This window comes from Erinaceus europaeus, chromosome 12, assembly GCF_950295315.1.
Source record: "Erinaceus europaeus chromosome 12, mEriEur2.1, whole genome shotgun sequence".
Classification (NCBI taxonomy): domain Eukaryota; kingdom Metazoa; phylum Chordata; class Mammalia; order Eulipotyphla; family Erinaceidae; genus Erinaceus; species Erinaceus europaeus.
This window is the reverse complement of record NC_080173.1, coordinates 72,703,694-72,721,542: the sequence shown is the minus strand read 5'-3', so window position 1 is coordinate 72,721,542 and position 17,849 is coordinate 72,703,694. Positions and strand designations below refer to the sequence as shown.

The 17,849-nt window shown below is 45.3% G+C and overlaps 1 protein-coding gene across 1 annotated transcript; it reads left to right on the top strand.

Moving 5' to 3' along the window:
- Positions 1-786: 786 nt before the first annotated feature.
- On the top strand, positions 787-17,317 carry TMEM98 (transmembrane protein 98). Its single transcript, XM_007516923.3, has 7 exons — positions 787-983; positions 4,218-4,389; positions 7,079-7,210; positions 8,089-8,122; positions 11,127-11,242; positions 14,596-14,655; positions 16,441-17,317. The coding sequence occupies exons 2-7, from the start codon at positions 4,259-4,261 to the stop codon at positions 16,646-16,648; spliced, it is 681 nt and encodes a 226-aa protein (XP_007516985.1). The 5' UTR covers positions 787-983; positions 4,218-4,258; the 3' UTR covers positions 16,649-17,317.
- Positions 17,318-17,849: the final 532 nt, after the last annotated feature.

Below are 17,849 nucleotides of genomic sequence, written 5' to 3'. Positions count from 1 at the left end.
ACGGAGGCAGGAGCTTGAGGACCCAAATAGAGAACTATATAGAGCCCAAACCTCCTAGACCATGCTCCTCATATGCTGGGCTGTACATTTCTGCTGAAATAGCCACAGCCTGCTTCCAGAACTGAGTTGGGCCTTCAACCTCCCAAGTGTAGCACTCTTGAGGCCTGAGAGATGGGATATAGTGACTGTTTGCAGGATGGGAGTTGAATATCTATGAATGTCCGGGATGTAACAGAGTGCGAACAGGCTGGATTACCAACCAGACTGGGCCCTGCATCTTCGCTCCTGCCGCGTGCAGGGCACCTTTCCAAGAGGGTATACATGTCCACTCAGTCCAGTGGATGAGTCTACAGTGAGAGAGTTATTTCTGACTTAGGATTTGCTCTGGCCCAGGTATGGCATCTAGCCTGTCATTTGACTCTTGTCTCCGCTGCAAAGGATTCAAAGCAGTCGTTGCCCCATTCGTTAGATGCAGAAGGAACGAGGACACAGAGGTGTCCACAGCTAGTGAAAGGGTAGCACAGCCAGGATGCAACTCCGCTCCGTGCCCAGCCAGCCACACTGTGGACACTGCTGGTGCTCCCAGCCCCCACGGGGCCTGCCGGCGGGGACTGCGGGTTGTCTGTGTGGGAGGGTGGGGTGGGGGTGGGGGGAGCAGGGACCCTCCGTGCCTCTCTCTCCTCTGCCTGCCCGGCCTGCCCGCCGGGTGACTGTCTCCCAGCTGCCGGGGCTTGACGCGCCCCCGCCCGGGGGCCTGGCGGTGACGGCGGCGCCTGGCAGCGGGGGATTTGGATGCCGGGCGCGCGTCTCCCCCTCCCACACCTCCTGGGGGCCTGGCAGCGCAGCCCGGACTTTATCTGCGCTCCTGGCCCGGCCCCGCTCCTTCCCGGCATGCCCCGCTCGCCCAGCCGCCCGCCAGCCCCGCACCCGGACTTTGCCTTCTGCGGGGCGGGCGGCGGGGCTCGCAGGAGCTGCAGCCGGAGGTGGGTGAGCCGCGCCGCGCTGCGCAGGGACCGCGGGACTGGCGCTCCCACGGCCGCCGGGGCGGAATGCGGGTCCCGGGAGGGCAGCTCCGGCGGGTCTGGGGGAGGGGAGCCCTGGCCGCCGCTTTGTTGTAGCTGCGATGCGGGCGCAGCACGGGCGCTGACTTGTTGCACAAAGTTGGAGCTGGGCGCCTGGGCGGGGCGGGTTTCCCCCGCTCCTTCCTGCTCCTCTCCGACCTGGGTGTTGCAGTGGGTGTTCTGGGTGGCCAGGTAGAGAAGGAGGGTGGGACTAGGGACTTGGGTGGGTTTTATTCTGTGGCTTCCGAACCCGTGAGAGGTCAAGGAAATGAGGGAGGGAGACCTACACGCGGGGAGTGGGGGGAGAGGGAGAGAGAGAGAAAGAAAGTAACTAAACAAGTCATCCAGAAACAGACAGAAAAGGGAGAGACACACAAAGAAGCATTCAGGCAGACACATCGAGGAGAAAGCGCAAACACCTCAAAGTTCCTGTGCATATCGGTTGTGACTCAGCCTAAAAGCGGAAGGGACACTGGAAACTGCGGGTGGTCTGGGAGGCCCAGGGCTGGGGGAGGGGAAAGGAAAGAGGCTGTAGCTGGTAGCGGAGGGAGTGGTGAGATGGGGACTGGAGAGGAAAAGAGAGACCCCGGGGACTGAGAGGAGAAAGTAAAGGCGGCTAAGGGTGGTAGCCCTTTAGGAGACACAGCTTAGACAATCACACATTTAGAGAAACTGAGGCAGAGTCTGAGACTCACCCCCCACGCTCCCAAACACACATACACGGTCCGGTCCATCAATCAGAGCTACAGAAACGAAGGAAACATATTCCCACCTTCTCACCCTGTAGCTCTGTGAGACCTCTGAGAAAGACATTAGCACTTTCAGCTAGCTAAGTCTCCACTTTTATCTATCTGGTAAACTCCTCCTCATCCCTCAGACCCCAACTCAAGCATTACCGGCCTTGTGAAGAACACTTTACAAGAAAACATATGCAAGCACAGTTACAGTCTTTTCTGTCTTCTTCTGCTTGTGGAACAGGCCCTTAAGTTGAAGTGGTTTATTTGCCTGTGCACCTCTGCCCCAACTTCTCATCATTTGGGAAGTATTATTTGTCTTTAACCTCTAGAATTCAGCTCATTTGCCTGGTGAATAGTGGATGACTAATACTTATTGAATGGTGATAGTGTACAGTTATACCCTCCAAGATTTGGAGCATAGGATTAAGTCTATGTAGAGTCATGGGCTGATAGGGACAAGATACCTTTTTTTTGGGGGGATTCATTTTTTTGGGATTTAAAGCCTAACCTAGAGAGGTTCCCTCCAAGGGACACATTATTTCTATAATGAAATAACATTATCTGTAACATGCTTTTCTGAGATAACCATATTCCTCTGACATGTGGATCTCTCCACTTTTATTTTAAGGGTTCCTTATTTATTCTCATGAGAGGTAGACAGGGGCCATGCCACGGAACAGCTCTTATGGTGTTGCCAAGGATTGAATCTGAGACCTGTGGGACCTCCAGCAAGCAATTGTGCTAGTCCTGCACACTCATGGCCCTGGCCGAAGAGTGTAAAATAGTCATGAAAGAACATCCTAAATGAAAACAGGTGATAGACAAGAAATACTTTAACACCAGGTGTAAAGTTTCAGTGCTGAAACCGATACTCAGAAACTTTGCCACAAGTATAGATCCAAAAATTTTGAATGGAAAAGTAACCTTTGTTGGAGTTTTTAACATCTTCCTTCTCCTCCTCTCCTCTTCTGCCTCCTTCTCCTTCTTGCCTCCAGGGTTATCACTGGTGCCCGAGCCTGCACTATGAATCCACTGTTCCCAGTGGATATCTTTTCATCCCCTCCATTTTAGTATATGTACTGTTGAAGCAAGCACTCCCCCCTATTTTATTCAATAGGACAGAGATAAATTGAGAGGGATAGATAGAGGGGGAGAAAGACACCTGCAGGCCTGTGAAGCATTTGTCCTGCCTGTGAGGAGTAGGGACTTGAACCTGGGTTCTTGTGCTTGGTACTATGTGCACTTAAATGTGTGTGCCACCACCCAAACCCTGAATTTTCTTTTGAAAAGAAAAGGAACTTGAATGTCCATCACAGTCTAAGTGGGTGAGTTCCTGATTTCTGACCATGTAAACTGGGAAATTAGTCTTCCTGGACCTCGTTTTTCTCAACTGTCAAACTGGAATACTGACATCCGCCTCATGGCTTTGCTAGAAGAGTCAGGTGCCAGGTTCACTCTCAGGAAATACAATCCTACCATTCTTCTTAGGTGGCTATTCTTTCATGTACTTGGAATAGATGTGGAAAACAACAGTGGTAGTGAAAATGTTTTTGTCAAAGATTTAAAAAGCAGTTCTGGGGAGTTGGGTGGTAGCACAGCGGGTTAAACTCGCATGGCACCAAACACAAGGACAGGCTTAAGGATCCCGGTTCGAGCACCCGGCTCCCCACCTGCAGGGGAGTCGCTTCACAGGCAGTGAAGCAGGTTTGCAGGTGTCTATCTTTCTCTCCCCCTCTGACTTCCCCTCCTCTCTCCATTTCTCTCTGTCCTATCCAACAACGACGACATCAGTAACAATAACAATAATAACTACAACAACAATAAAAAACAAGGGCAACAAAAGGGGAAATAAATAAATATAAAAAAATGAAATAAAAATTTAATTAAAAAAAAGGCAGTTCTGGTTCAGGTGGGGACCAGGGGCTCAAACCCAGATCCTTGAGCGTTGTAACATGTGTGTTGAACCAGGTACATTACCACCTGACCCCGTGACATACATTTTGTAAGATTACTATGTTTTTAGTTTAAGAATGTTTTATTTATTAATTTATTTTTGGATAGAGACAAATTGAACTGCTAAACTACTGCTAGAGTTATATATCGCTTAATGTCACTGTCAGTGAGAGACTGAATATCTGGTAGTGTAGATTAGAGCCTCGGTGAGTAGTATGCTAGACTATCTAGGTAAAATACACTCCAGTACATTCCCATCACAAAATGGACAATGATGCATTTCTCAGAACTGCATGCCTATAAGGGAAAAGATGATTCTGGAGCATGACAAACAGCATTGATGCTGATCTCTGCAAAAATGGCTGAGGGGGATTCTAGCTCCCCTTCCTGACCGACAGCTCAGGCTGCTGCCCCACTCTGTGTGCTGCTTATTTACCCAGCCTGCCCTGCCTTTGCATTTTCTCAGCCTTCAGCTCACGTGGGGGATGTGACCAGGACTGAGACAGCATGGAGACTGTGGTGATTGTTGCCATAGGTGTGCTCGCCACCATCTTCCTGGCCTCATTTGCAGCCTTGGTGGTGGTTTGCAGGCAACGCTACTGCCGCCCTCGGGACCTGCTGCAGCGTTATGATTCCAAGTGAGTGGGCCAGGGGAGGGGATGGCGGGCACGGGCTCTGACCTGGGGCTCCAAGAAAAGAAAAAGGAAATTTGATACTGGGCAACTCTAGCTCAACTTTGTGTCTCTAAAATGGTATCAGAGTAGAGGGGTGGGGAGACATAATGGTGATGCAAGAAGATTTAATATATTTGAAAGCTGCTAGGAGAGTGGATCTTAAAAGTACTCACCCAGGGCCAGGTGGTGGTGCACCTGGTTGAGTGCACATGTTACACACGACTCAGCTTCCAGCCACCGGTGCCCATCTGCAGAAGGGAAGCTTTGTGAGTGGTGAAGCAGGTCTGCAGGTGTGTGTCTGTCTCTCTTTCTCTCTCTCTCTCTGTCCCTCTTCCTCTCAACTTCCGGCTGTCTCTATCCAATAAATAAGTAAATAAAGATAATACAATATTTGAAAAAAAGTACTCATTCTAAAAGTGGGGGATGTCACTGTATAGAGATGGAAGCTAGACTTATTGTCACAATTATTTTGCAGTAGCTACATATATTGTACTATTAGATTATACACCTGAAACTAATATAATGTTAGCTAAGAAAAAGAGTCTTAAAAAAAGACAGTAAGGGATTCGGGCAGCAGCGCAGCGGGTTAAGCGCATGTGGCGCAAAACACAAGGACTGGCTTAAGGATCCCGGTTCGATCCCCTGGCTCCCCATCTGCAGGGGAGTTGCTTCATAGGTGGTGAAGCAGGTCTGCAGGTGTCTATCTTTCTCTCCCCCTCTCTGTCTTCCTCTCCTCTCTCCTAACAATGATGACATCAATAACAACAATAACTACAACAACAATAAAAAACAAGGACAACAAAAGGGGAAAAAAAAGACAATAAGGAAAAAAGTGGCATTTGGACAAGCTATTTCCCTTCTAGCCAAGCCAAGAAGAGAAATCCAGTGCTTTCACTTCAACCATACATTTAAGCAACAAATGCTCAGTGTTGTGAAATCCTGGCACAAGACTCTATCTCTTTGCACAGATTTCTTCACAGTTTTATGTGACACACACACACACACACACACACATAATTTCTTTCTTGTTAATTTTTTAAATTAATTTTACTTATTGGATAGAGACAACCAGGAATCTAGAGGGAAGGGAAAGATAGAGGGAGAGAGACAGAGAGACACCTGCAACACTGCTTCACCACTTGCAAAGCTTTTCCACTGTAGGTGGGGACCAGGGGATCAAACCCAGATCCTTGAGCATTGTCACATGTGCGCTCAACCAGGTGTGCCACCACCTGACTCCGTGACATATATTTTGTAAGAAATGCTATGTTTTTTGTTTAGGAATATTTATTTATTAATTTATTTTGGATAGTGACATAAATTGAGAGGGAAAGGGGCATAAGAGAGGGAGAGAGACACCCACAGCTTTTATTCACTGCTTGTGAAGACTTCCTCTTGCAGGTAGGGACCATGGGTTTGAACCCAGGTCCTTGCTCACTGTACTAGGTGAGCAACTTCCCAACCCATAGGAGTGTTTTATTAATTTTTAAAAATATTTATTTATTTCCTTTTTGTTGTTGTAGTTATTGTTGTTGTTATTGATGTTGTTGTTATTAGATAGGACAGACAGAAATGGAGAGAGGAGAGGGAGACAGGGGGGAGAGAAAGACACCTGCAGACCTGCTTCACTGCTTGTGAAGTGACTCCCCTGCAGGTGGGGAGCCAGGGGCTTGAACCGGGACCCTTACGCTGGTCCTTGCGCTTTGCGCCGCCACCTGCGCTTAACCCGCTGCATTACCACCTGACTCTTAGGCGTGTTTTAATAGATACATTCTTATGGGACTGAGGGCAACTTCCCTCTTAGTTTTTCTTCCTCCTCTAGGTAAGCATCACCAGCATCTCTGTTTAATGGCTAATAATATCATTTATATCACCCAAGTATGTTCTTGATTTCTCATTAAAAAATTATTATAAAGTAGAGAGGTTTCTATTTTTCCCACTTTTCCAGTGTAACTAGTTTGGGGGCTGGGGGGTGAGGTAATACCAGAACAGTTCCTAAGAGTGACTCTGCAGATCAAATAGGTAGGATTGGGTAATAGGATCTTCATCTGCTCCATAGGAAGTAGACTTGAAGGGAAAATAAATTACAAAAGGATGTTATTTTGTTCTGGTAATTTATCTTTGTACTTATTAATTTTATAGCTCCATTCTTCCTCTTAATGATTTGTCTAGTTCTATTTTCCTTTACTTTCCTTTAGTTTTTTTTTTTTTGGTTGTTATTGTCTTTAGGACTTCAGTATTATGAGCTGATATTTTTTCATATAGAGAGACAGGAAGAGAGAGGGAAAGACATCACAACACTGAGGCTTTCTCCAGTGCAGTGGGGGCTGCGCTTGAAACTGGGTGCATGAAACAGGTGCACCATTTAGGTGAACTGTCTTTCAGATCCCACTTTCCTTTGGTTTTAATGCCTTCAGCCTCTGTCCTGGATCTACTGTCTAATTGTGTATCTTGCCATTAGGTTCCATTAGGTTTGGTTTGGATTGAGGACATGTTATCGGGATCCCTTTGCCTTAACTTATCAACCCTCTTCATCCTTCTGACGAGTGAGGCCCAACATGGTGATATGGGGGATTGAATTTAGGAGCCTCAGGCATAAGAGTCTTTTTGCATAACCATTATGCAACCCCTTACCTGGGGCTTTTCCTTCCAGGCCCATTGTGGACCTCATTGGTGCCATGGAGACCCAGTCTGAGCCCTCGGAGTTAGAACTGGACGATGTTGTCATCACTAATCCTCACATCGAGGCCATTCTGGAGAATGAAGACTGGATTGAAGATGCCTCGTAAGGCTTTGGAGGAACATTTGCTTTCCCACAGTCCCCTTGGGGGTGGGGGATGACAGATGGGGCTTCCAATAAACAAGCCCATTTCAGGCTTGCTTTTCCAAAGCATTTACCTGAGTATCCAGAGGCACTGTGCTACTTGCTGCCATTTCCCTTGCCCATAATGTGGGGAAGAATCAGAATTCAGTGCTTGTCGCCTACCCCCCCCCAACCTAGATATTCATAGATATGTGACAAAAACTGTTACCAAGTTACCCTGGTAGACTGTCCTTTGGGTGCTACAAAGAAGACTGGGTTTTGACATCCCTCTAGGAGCATGTATTCCCTGGTCGGTCAGCCACTCACTGAATAGATAGATACCTTTGGGCTATTATGTGTAGGGCATTGGAATAGGCACTGTAGAATATTAAACTGGTAGGAGAGACAGAATCCTACTAAATGCAGTAGCTTAGAAAAAGAAGGAGGCACTTGTGCACTGTGCTGTGGGCACACAGAGGAATCAGTGTCTAGATTTATCAGGGGTAGGGTTAGAGTTGGATTTCTTGAGGAATATCATAAAGAAGGTGCCTTTTGACTTGCATATTGAGTGATGACAGTTCACCAAACTGAGCATACTGGGCAGAAAGAACAGTATCAGAAGCACAGAGTCACATATCAAAAAAGCATGGCTTGGCAGGTGGCCAGGAGTCCTTATGGGAGAGTGGGTTGGGTGTGGAAGGGGGAGGGAAGGAAGGCACTTGCTTATTCATCTTGGAGATTTGTTCATCTCTGGGGCAAGGGGCCTGCTCACTCCCAGGCAGTGTCCAGCTGCATCAGAGCTAGGGGAGGAAGCTGGGCCTTTCTAGAGAAGCTCTGACAGTTTCTTCTTGTCTCCCCAGGGGTCTCATGTCTCACTGCATTGCCATCTTGAAGGTAATACTCTTTGATTTCTCCGTGAGATAAAAGGAGGGGCGGCTATCAAAGCATCCCAGTGCACAGACTATTAGAGTTGAAGGGGAGCCTAGGACCAGTGTGGAACCTGTGCATGTGGCCTTTTTCAACACACCTGATACTTAAAATTTCTGCTGTTTGCTTCTGCTCCCACCTGGACAGTCTCTTATTTTCTTTAATTTATTATTATTATTGTTGTTGTTGTTGTTGTTGCCAGAGCACTGAGCAGATCAGGCTATTGGTGTTGTGGGAGACTGAACCTGGGACTTTGGAGCCCCAGGCACGAGAGTCTTTTCACTTAACTATTATGCTATCTCCCCTGCCCTCCCTTGGAAAGTCTGTTGCACTTCAAAATTCTAGGCCCCTTTCAAAGGAGTCCTTATAATACAGTGGCTGGTGGAAAAGACAGCAGAACAGGTATTAGTCTCATTTTTACTGCCTGTGTATAAACCTGTGTATTCCTAAGACCACATAAATGCTGAGGTGAACAGAGGCCCCCAACCTCTCCGTGAACACATTCTTCCATGAACAGAAAGCTACCCCTTTACAGTGAGCTGTGTTCTGTATCTGAACTTCTCTAATTGCTAGAAAGTCTTCCACCAGCTCTCTGTGGATATGATAGTAGTTAGCCACAAAGGGACACTCAGTGTTAGACAGTACAAGCCATTTGTACACAAACTTGAAGGCAGATTTTTTTTTCTTTTAATCCCTGCAGCCTCCAAGCCTGGGTAGAAAATTGCATCTGATCTGTATTCAGGATGGTTTTTATAATTTTGGGAGATTTGTATAGTTCTAACATTTGGTTGTCTATTCTTCCCTGATACTACCCTACCTAGTAGAAGAAAAATAGTACTGAAATATTGTCAAATATTTCAAATACTGGTAAATGGTGTCACTTTCTTCATTTCCATAACCTGGGAAACCACACATTTTTCTCTTTATCTAGTGATCGTTTTGGATGTGAAAGCCAATTTTACCTTTTCTTAAGTATCAGGGAGTTGGGCGGTAGCACAGCATGTTAAGCGCCCATGGCGCAAAGTGCAAGGACCAGCGTAAGGATCCCGGTTCGAGTCCCCGGCTCCCCACCTGCCCCGACCAGCGGGGTGGTGAACAGGGGCTAGGAACCTAAGGACCTGGAATGACAGGGACAAGAGACACGAAAGAATGACAGCAAGACAGGTTTCTGATCAAGCTGCAAAATTTTATTGTGTTCACAGGCATTTTAAGGCTTTGGGGAAGGAGGAGCATAGGGGGAAGGGGGAGGCAGAGATCGCGGTGGAGGGTCCCTTGCAACTATTTCTGTTAAACTATAACTATATGGTATGTCACTATAACTATATGGTATGTCACTTAGTTTCTGGCAAACATCCTTCCTACGGGAATTAGAAACTTATCTCGAGGGCTTCTGTTGTTTCAAGGCTTAGCTTCTATCAAGCAGAGAAATGGCTTCTGGCACCCACCTGCAGGGGAGTCACTTCACAAGCGGTGAAGCAGGTCTGCAGGTGTCTTTCTCTCCCTCTCTGTCTTCCCCTCCTCTCTCCATTGCTCTCTGTCCTATCTAATAACAACGACATCAATAACAACAATAATATTAACTACAACAATAAAAAACAACATGGGCAACAAAAGGGGGGGGAAGTCTTTTCATTTTACCTCTTCTTCAGCTATCTTTCTTGGGGGATAAAGAAATACCTGGTAGAAAGCTGTTGTCACAGAGTCCAGGCCAATTATTTAATTCCAATAAGCTCTTTGCTTGTAACAGGGACAGATAGGTATTGCTGTAGATACAGCAAGAGTGCTGTATAGTCCATCGCCTCTTCTCACCCAGCATGTGTCCCAGCACAAAATCCCAGCACTGGATTTTGTTCTTACCTTTCCCTTATAGAAGAGAAGGAAGGATAAAGGAGGCTGGGGTCTTTCAGTGGACACTAGGATTTCTTTCTCCCCTTTCTTTTCCAGCCCCAAGCACCAGGCAGGCAATGAGTTTTCTTTGCTAGGACAGATGGGCATATAGATTCTGACATTGGGGAGGTGTGGAATGGGGACCTCTGAAGGGTGAGGACTTTGAGGGAGTAGAACTTTGGGAATAGCCAGCACTGTTAGTAGAAGGTGAAGCAAGCCATGTCTCCTAGTCTTGCCTTGCCTTTTTTCTAAGATTTGTATATATATGATGCCACCAGGGTTATCACTGGAACTTAGTGCATGCATGACAAATCCACTGCTCCCAGCAACCATTCCCTTCTTCCCCCTCTTTTTTTATTCTTTTATTTGATAGGGCAGAGAGAAATTGAGAGGGAGGGGGAGGAAGGAGAAGGAGAGAAAAGAGAGACACCTACAGCACTCATGAAGTTTCACCACTCATGAAGTTTTCCCCTACAATTGGGGGATTGAGAACTTGAACCTAGGTACTCAAACATGGTAATGTGTGCACTCTGCTGAGTGTGCCACTGTCTGGCTTTTGTTCCTGAGATTCTTTCATCATCATCTTGACAAATTTGGGGGGATAGGTTAAAAATGTTGGAATAAGGGTCTCTTTTGCAGAGTATACTCTGAGGGGGGCAGTGACTGTTGTTCAACCGTGTTCCTGTGGACTCCCAGTGGAGATATCTGACCCTTTGAAAGATTAAATCCAGAGGTGAAGGGATAGAGAAAGTGGGCTGTTCCCCTGAAGTGAGATGATGAAATAGAGCACATGATTTTTTTCTCAGGCAGATTATTGCAGCTTAGACTTCTCTAAGCAAACACCATGGCCCTGAGCTGCAGTTCCTCCCCCTTCCCTCCATACCTGACCTCATTTAGTTTTTGCTTCCTCCACCTCATTGCCTCTCATTTCCTGTATTTTCACTTCAATGTGTCCATTAGGTTGGGGGGGGGGGCTGTGTGAGGAGACCTGGAGGTGGGGGTCAGATTTTTCTTTGTGGGGATGGTAGACGTCTCTAGGGAGCTAGATCACTTCTCATGACTTCTCTCCTCCCTGCTCTGTTAGATTTGTCACACTCTGACAGAAAAACTAGTTGCCATGACAATGGGCTCCGGGGCCAAAATGAAGACTTCAGCCAGTGTCAGTGACATCATTGTGGTGGCCAAGAGGATCAGCCCTAGGTGAGTGGTTAGGGCCTGGAGGCCTCCACTGGAGGGCAGGAAGGAAGCTGGGACAGGCTGTTCCAAGAAACTATGCAGACATCAGCTGTTTATGTTCCCAACATTCACAAAGCATCTGGAGGCTTTAAGTTTTGCAGGACTTTCAAGTGAGATGGGGCCAGAGAAGTAGCTCACTTGGATAGTGTGCTGACTTATGTGAGTGATGTAAGTTTTAGTCTGGCCCTCACCTCATTGGAGGAAGATTCAGTGCTATGATTTCTTTCACTCCTTTCTTTGCCTCTGTTTCTAACAAACAAACAAACAAATAAAACACCAAAAAAAAAGAGTATGTTAAATGAGATAAGTCAGAAACAGAAAGATGAATATGGGGTGATCTCACTCATAGACAGAAGTTGAGAAATAAGATCCGAAGGAAGAACTTGGACTGCAGTTAGTGTATTGCGCCAAAGTCAAAGACTGGGGGTGGGGGGTGTTCAGGTCTTGCAACACGATGGCAGAGGAGGACCTAGGGGGGGTTGAATTGTTATGTGGAAAACTGAGAAGTGTTACACATGTACAAACTATTGTATTTTACTGTTGTCTGTAAACTATTAACCCCCCAAATAACAGACAAACCAAGAAAACAAACAAACAAACAAAAACAAAGAACCCAAACAAATCCCAGAATCAAATGAGGTGGACTCATACAGTCCCACTCACCCCCAGCATCCCCACCTTCAGCAGGCCTATTTATTTATTTTTTTAATTCCAACTGTGAAATTCCTCTTTTGTTTCTTACCAGCCTTTCTTCCTCCCAGCATCTGGACCAGTAAGCACATTTCCCACTGCTGCCCACATTCTTAACTGCAATGACCTCCCACCCTTACCCTGTCCCTGGCCCATCTCTTTTTTGGAATTTGGTTTGGGGATCCCTTCCTTGGCACTGTACTGTTGTCACCCACTCTCCCATCCATAGCTCAGGGAACAGTCTCCCAGTCTGGGTGGGTGGTTAAACCATACATCATTCAGATCTCCCAAATTCCAGGCTGTCTGCATAATCCCATGTGGGAGGTAACCAGCAGGATTGCAGTCAACAGCTGCACCCCCTCACATGGGCTCAATGTTGTCAAGAAAAAGTCTTTTTTTTAAGGGGGCTGTGCTAAATTGTGCTGCCATCTGGTGCTTAGTGGGTGCAAGTGCCTGAACCCGCATTTCAGACTAGGATGTTTTCTTAAATTAGCCACAGAACCTCACTGCCATGCGGGTGCCTCTGTATTCCTTGCGGGAATAGTGACACCTTGTGAGTTCCAGGAGCCCTTGACTTCCCTAATGCAGGGGCCTTGGGCAAATCACAAGGAACCAGGCCTTTAAGGGAATATGAAAAGTTGGTACACTTGAACTCTCCAGGGAATTCAGTGAGTTTATAAAGTGGGAGGGAGCTATGTAGGGGAGACACTCAAGCCCCGAACAGTCCTTGGCTTTGCCTGGAGCTGTCTGTGGGTGGATACAGTTCCATGACTTGCATCAGCTTTGGTGGGGCCCTAGGTGACTCTAGACAGTCCTACTGGTCACCTATTGTTTGTAAAGACCACATGACTCAATCTGCAGCCCCCTTCCTCAGGCTTCCTATCTCTATTAAGAGTGATCCTAGGTTATAGTACAACTTTGCAGGAGGGGTCAAGGAGAGGAAGGAGACTGAGCTTTCTGAGAATACAGTAAGTCCTGGGTGATCTGAATTGTTGCTGTGCTAGAGTGGCATTTGAGCTGGTCCTCACTGATCTCATGAGTGCCTCAAATGTATCCTGTCTGAATTCAATCTGCCCCTCACCCCTTGTCTTTTTTGTATTTACACTTCATTTTCCTTCTGACCTGGAGGTTTTTTGTTTGTTTTTAATTTTGCCCCCATTGTTTTTCTTGCTTCATTTATTTCACACTGTATGTTAATAGCATATTAGTTTCAAGGAGAGTAGCTTTAGCTTTAGGGCACAACAGAGAAAGGGGGTGGTGGCTAAGACAGATACTGAGGGTGACAAGCCTCTGTATTTTCTCCTTGGCCTGTTAGCCCCCAGATCAGAACATTTAAGGACATGTTTTCATGTGGTTTTAGAAAGATAATAAAACATTTTTCTTTTGTCTTCCCAACTATTGAGTGCTCTGGGAGCAAGAATTTGAAGATTTTGTACCATGTAAATCAGAATGAATAGCAGTCTTTCTGAATTTGATTTATTTTATTTTATTTTAAATTTCTTTATTGGGGAATTAATGTTTTACATTCAACAGCAAATACAATAGTTTGTACATGCATAACATTTCTCAGTTTTCCATATAACAATACAACCCCCAGTAGGTCCTCTGTCATCCTTGTTGGACCAGTATTCTCCCCCACCTACCCACCCCAGAGTCTTTTACTTTGGTGCAATACGCCAATTCTGAATTTGATTTAAAAATAACTTTAAACTGTATTACATATTCAAAGAAATCCAGTGGGTTAATTTGAACCGAAATTAAACTTACAGGTTTTCCCCCTTTGTGTTCTATATAACTTTAACCACAGTTCCTTTATTGTGTGTATGCAGAACACAAAAATAATAAGCACCCATTAAAGGTAAAGTACTGCAGAGATAACTTATCTAGAAAGTGAAGTATCTCCTAATTCTACCCCATTCCACTTACTGGAAGTAACTACTATTGGTTCAATAGTGAGTTTTCCCCTATACTTTCTTCTCTGGATCTCATAGCTTTTATGTTCATACAGAGTAGTATCAAGCAACTCTTAAATATCATTGGGCAATTAGTCTTTTTAACTTAATAGTATATCTTGGACATCGGTCCAAATGGATGAATTTTCCTTTTTAATATTTGCACTAAAATAAAACTAGAAAACAAAGTATTTTCTTGCCTTTTTTTTTCTTCCAGGGTTATCACTGGGGTTCAGTGCTGGCACTATAAATCCACTGCTCCTGGCAGCCATTTTTCTTTTTTCCATATTATTGGATAGGACAGAGAGAAATTGAGAGAGGAGGGGGAGATAGAGTGGGAGAGAGAAAGGTAGACATACCTGCTTTGTAGCTTGTGAAGTGTGCCCCTGCACAGATCAGTACGTGGGTCCTTGTGCTTAGTTGTGCTTAGTTAGTACTGTGTGTGCTTAGCCAGGTACGCCACTACCCAGCCCCTGAAAACAAGACATTTTCTACGCTAAACCTGAAGTCTTTCTGTTTAAGTGGTTGTCCTAGAGTACAGAAACAGAGAATCACTCAAGACAGCACTCATAAATATCAAAAGAGAAAAAAAAATTTTGGTATATGCAATGATAGGAAGGGAGGAAAAAAGGAAATTAGAAAAGCTCTATAATGAAACCTTTTGCCTCCCCTCAGAGTGGATGATGTTGTGAAATCAATGTACCCTCCGCTGGACCCCAAACTCCTAGATGCGCGGTGAGAGGGAGTGAGGGGAGCTGAAGGGAGGGGTTGCTTGTTTTTTCATGGTGGAGACATGCTCTGTCAGCTCTGTGAGGGCAGCTGTGTGGGTTGTGGAGGAGAGGGTTGTTTTGCTGGGTTCCTCCCCTGCATGCTCTGTATACCACTCACTGCAGTGTGAATGGCTAGCCAGTTGGTGAGCAATGCCTGGCTGGGTGATCGAGAACCGTTTTCTTTCTGAAAACAGAAGGAAGAACCAGGCTTTGATTTGTATTAAGTGTCTGGCTATGCTGAGTCCTAGCTGTGCTTTCCTTCCTTACCTTCCTGTTGCTTTCTGTCTCTGATCTTTGGACCTGAGAAGCAGACACACCTTACCTGTGAATGCTGCTGGGGGGGGGGGGAGGGAAGGGGAGGGGAGCAGGGCGGGGGGGGGGGAAGAGGGCAGTCAGAAGGGTGATAAGAATGGAAGTGAAAAGTCAACCAAAATGTTGCTAACCTTTCATACAATGTGCCTAGGAACCCCACTCTTAATGCTCCTCACCTGATCCTCTGAACATTGCTTAGCCTTTTGGAACTGTGTTGCTTTATTTTAGATGCATTGTGTGACTATTGCCAGACAGGCCATGGATCATGTAACTATTGCTGCTGACTTTTCTAATCCACTTCACTCGCTGCCCAGCTATGTCCATGGTCTAATCATTTGTAATGAATTCCCAAATGCTTCACACAGGTTCACTAATGTAAAAATATTCAACAGTGACTTCTTTGACACTGACAACAAACATAACTACTTTTCTATTTCATTTTCTCTCTTTCTTTTAAAAGTTGAGGCGGATCTCACTAGGGAAAAATAGGAACAGACTGGGGATGTGTGTTGATCTGCCAATGTCCAGGTCCAGTGGAGAAATAATTACAGAAGCCACATCTTCCACCTTCAACACCCCAAAAAGAACTTTGGTCCATACTCCCAGAGGGATTAAAAAAAAATAGGGAAGTTTCCAATGGAGGAGATGGGACACGGAACTCTGGTGGTAGGAACTGTGTGGAATTGTAACCCTCTTACCTTGCAATCTTATTAATCATTATTGAACTGTTATTAAAAATAAAAAGAGAGAGAGAGAATAGGGTGGACCATCTCTCAGTTGCATTGACTTGGGATCAACAAGGGATGTCCAGGATATAGCTCTCTATATAATATTCTGTCTTTAATGGGCAGCAGCTGGGGATGTTCACATCCTTTTGGCTGAATTCATACACACACACACACACACACACACACTCCCGGCACTCTTCTGGAAGATGTTAATAGATTTGCTTCTGAAAATGGGCTTCACTATCTTAAATAAGTTCACAAGATACCACACACTGTATTCTTTCCTTAGAGCTTGATCACACATCAAAGCTTTGAGAAAGGCTACAATTAACCTTGTTTAACTTAGACATAACATTTATTTTTTTTGAGCATGGGACTTTTTAAAAAAGTTTTTACTAAGATTTTATTTATTTATGAGAAAGATAGGAGGAGAGAAGGAGAGAGAGAGAGAACCAGACATCACTCTGGTACATGTGCTGCTGGCGATTGAACTCAGGACCTTGTGCTTGAGAGTCCAACGCTTTATCCACTGTGCCATCTCCCAGATCACAGCATGGAACTATCTTCTATCTTTAAATAATATTTTCACTGATCTCCTAGGGGAAAAGACTCCAGTTTGGAAAACACTTGCCCAGAGCAAATATATCCATTTACATTTTGATGCACAGTTACTCATTTTCTAGGGAACTTGATCCTGTTGTTTCTCCTAGGACCACTGCCCTGCTTCTGTCTGTCAGTCATCTGGTGCTGGTGACCAGGAATGCCTGCCATCTGACTGGGGGCCTAGATTGGATTGACCAGTCACTGTCAGCCGCCGAGGAGCACTTGGAAGTTCTTCGAGAAGCAGCTCTGGCATCTGAGCCAGATAAAGGCCTTTCAGGGCCTGAAGGCTTCCTGCAGGAGCAATCAGCCATCTAGTGCCTGCTGGCCAGCAGTTGACCACAAGTGACATCCTGCTGTCATCCCTGGGTGGCATAGGTGCCTTCTGCTTTTATCTGTAGACTTAGCTGTTCTCCATGACTCAGGATTCCAGCTGCGTGCATTGTAAAGCAGGGGCGCTCCGGTGGTGGATGCCCCTATTGCAGTTGCAAATGGTGGCTGGTAAGTGGCAGTCTATTACCACAGTTAGGGAGATGGTATTCACCATCTGTGTAAAGTGCTTTGAAAATTCCTGGTCTGTAAACATTATTTAGCTCACCTGGGGTTTTCAAGAAAATTAAGCCACCATCTAGGAAGCAGCTTTCAGTTTGAAATCAGATTTTCTGACTTCTCTTGCACAATCAGAAGATGAGGCAACTCTGACATGCATTTTCAAAAGAGGACAATCAATTGAGACTAAGTAAGAGTTGCCTCTTTTGATAAGACCTGTATTATCTTACCTGGCTTGTTCTGTTTATTTGTGCTAGTCACCTAGTCCCTGTGGCATCTTGAGTTTCACTTCCCCTTCAAGGTTTAGTTTTAAAGGTGGACACTACAATTGATTATGCCTTTTTTTGGTTGTTATTTGTTTTGTTTTCTTTCATTATGCCTGCAATTCTACCTAGCAACCACTAGGAGGATAGTAAATCATTACTAGTTTTCCTACAACTGTGTAGTTTATTGAGTCAAATTCAGATGTGTGGTGTAACATTGCCTGAGAACTGAGGGTGGAAGAAGACAGCCTAAGGATCCTGAGGAAGCCGAAGGGTGTGACTCAAAAAGAGATTTCTAAAGACCCCTCATAGTTCAGGCAAAAGTGGAAAGGAAAAAAAAATGCACTATGTGGTTTCCACATTAGCAAAGGCATCCATGAGTAATGAGTTTTCTTCTCTTTTGATACCTGTTTGTTTTGCAAATACTGAAACATGAGGACATTTTTCTGACTTGAGACCTTTGTGAGACCCAGAATCATGATAACATAATCCAGACACATCCAAATTGCACCAGAAACATACTGAAATGTCTGAAGTGTTTTGTTTCTTTCCAGGTTCCTCAGAGCCAACCTCACTCTTGGGAAAGGGGTCTGCTTTGGCTTATACCCTGTACTGTTAATCATGTTAGCGCCTTGCATATCTGTTCCTATTTTTTTTTCTTCTTTTTCTTAAGTCAGCAAATTCCTCTAACTGATTCTACAGAACCA

Excerpts from the sequence above, each read along its gene's own strand:
- TMEM98 (XM_007516923.3), top strand. The coding sequence starts at position 4,259 with ATGGAGACTGTGGTGATTGTTGCCATAGGTGTGCTCGCCACCATCTTC. Across the intron at positions 4,390-7,078 it reads CTGCAGCGTTATGATTCCAA|GCCCATTGTGGACCTCATTG; the intron begins GTGAGTGGGCCA and ends TTTTCCTTCCAG. Across the intron at positions 14,656-16,440 it reads CCCAAACTCCTAGATGCGCG|GACCACTGCCCTGCTTCTGT; the intron begins GTGAGAGGGAGT and ends TGTTTCTCCTAG.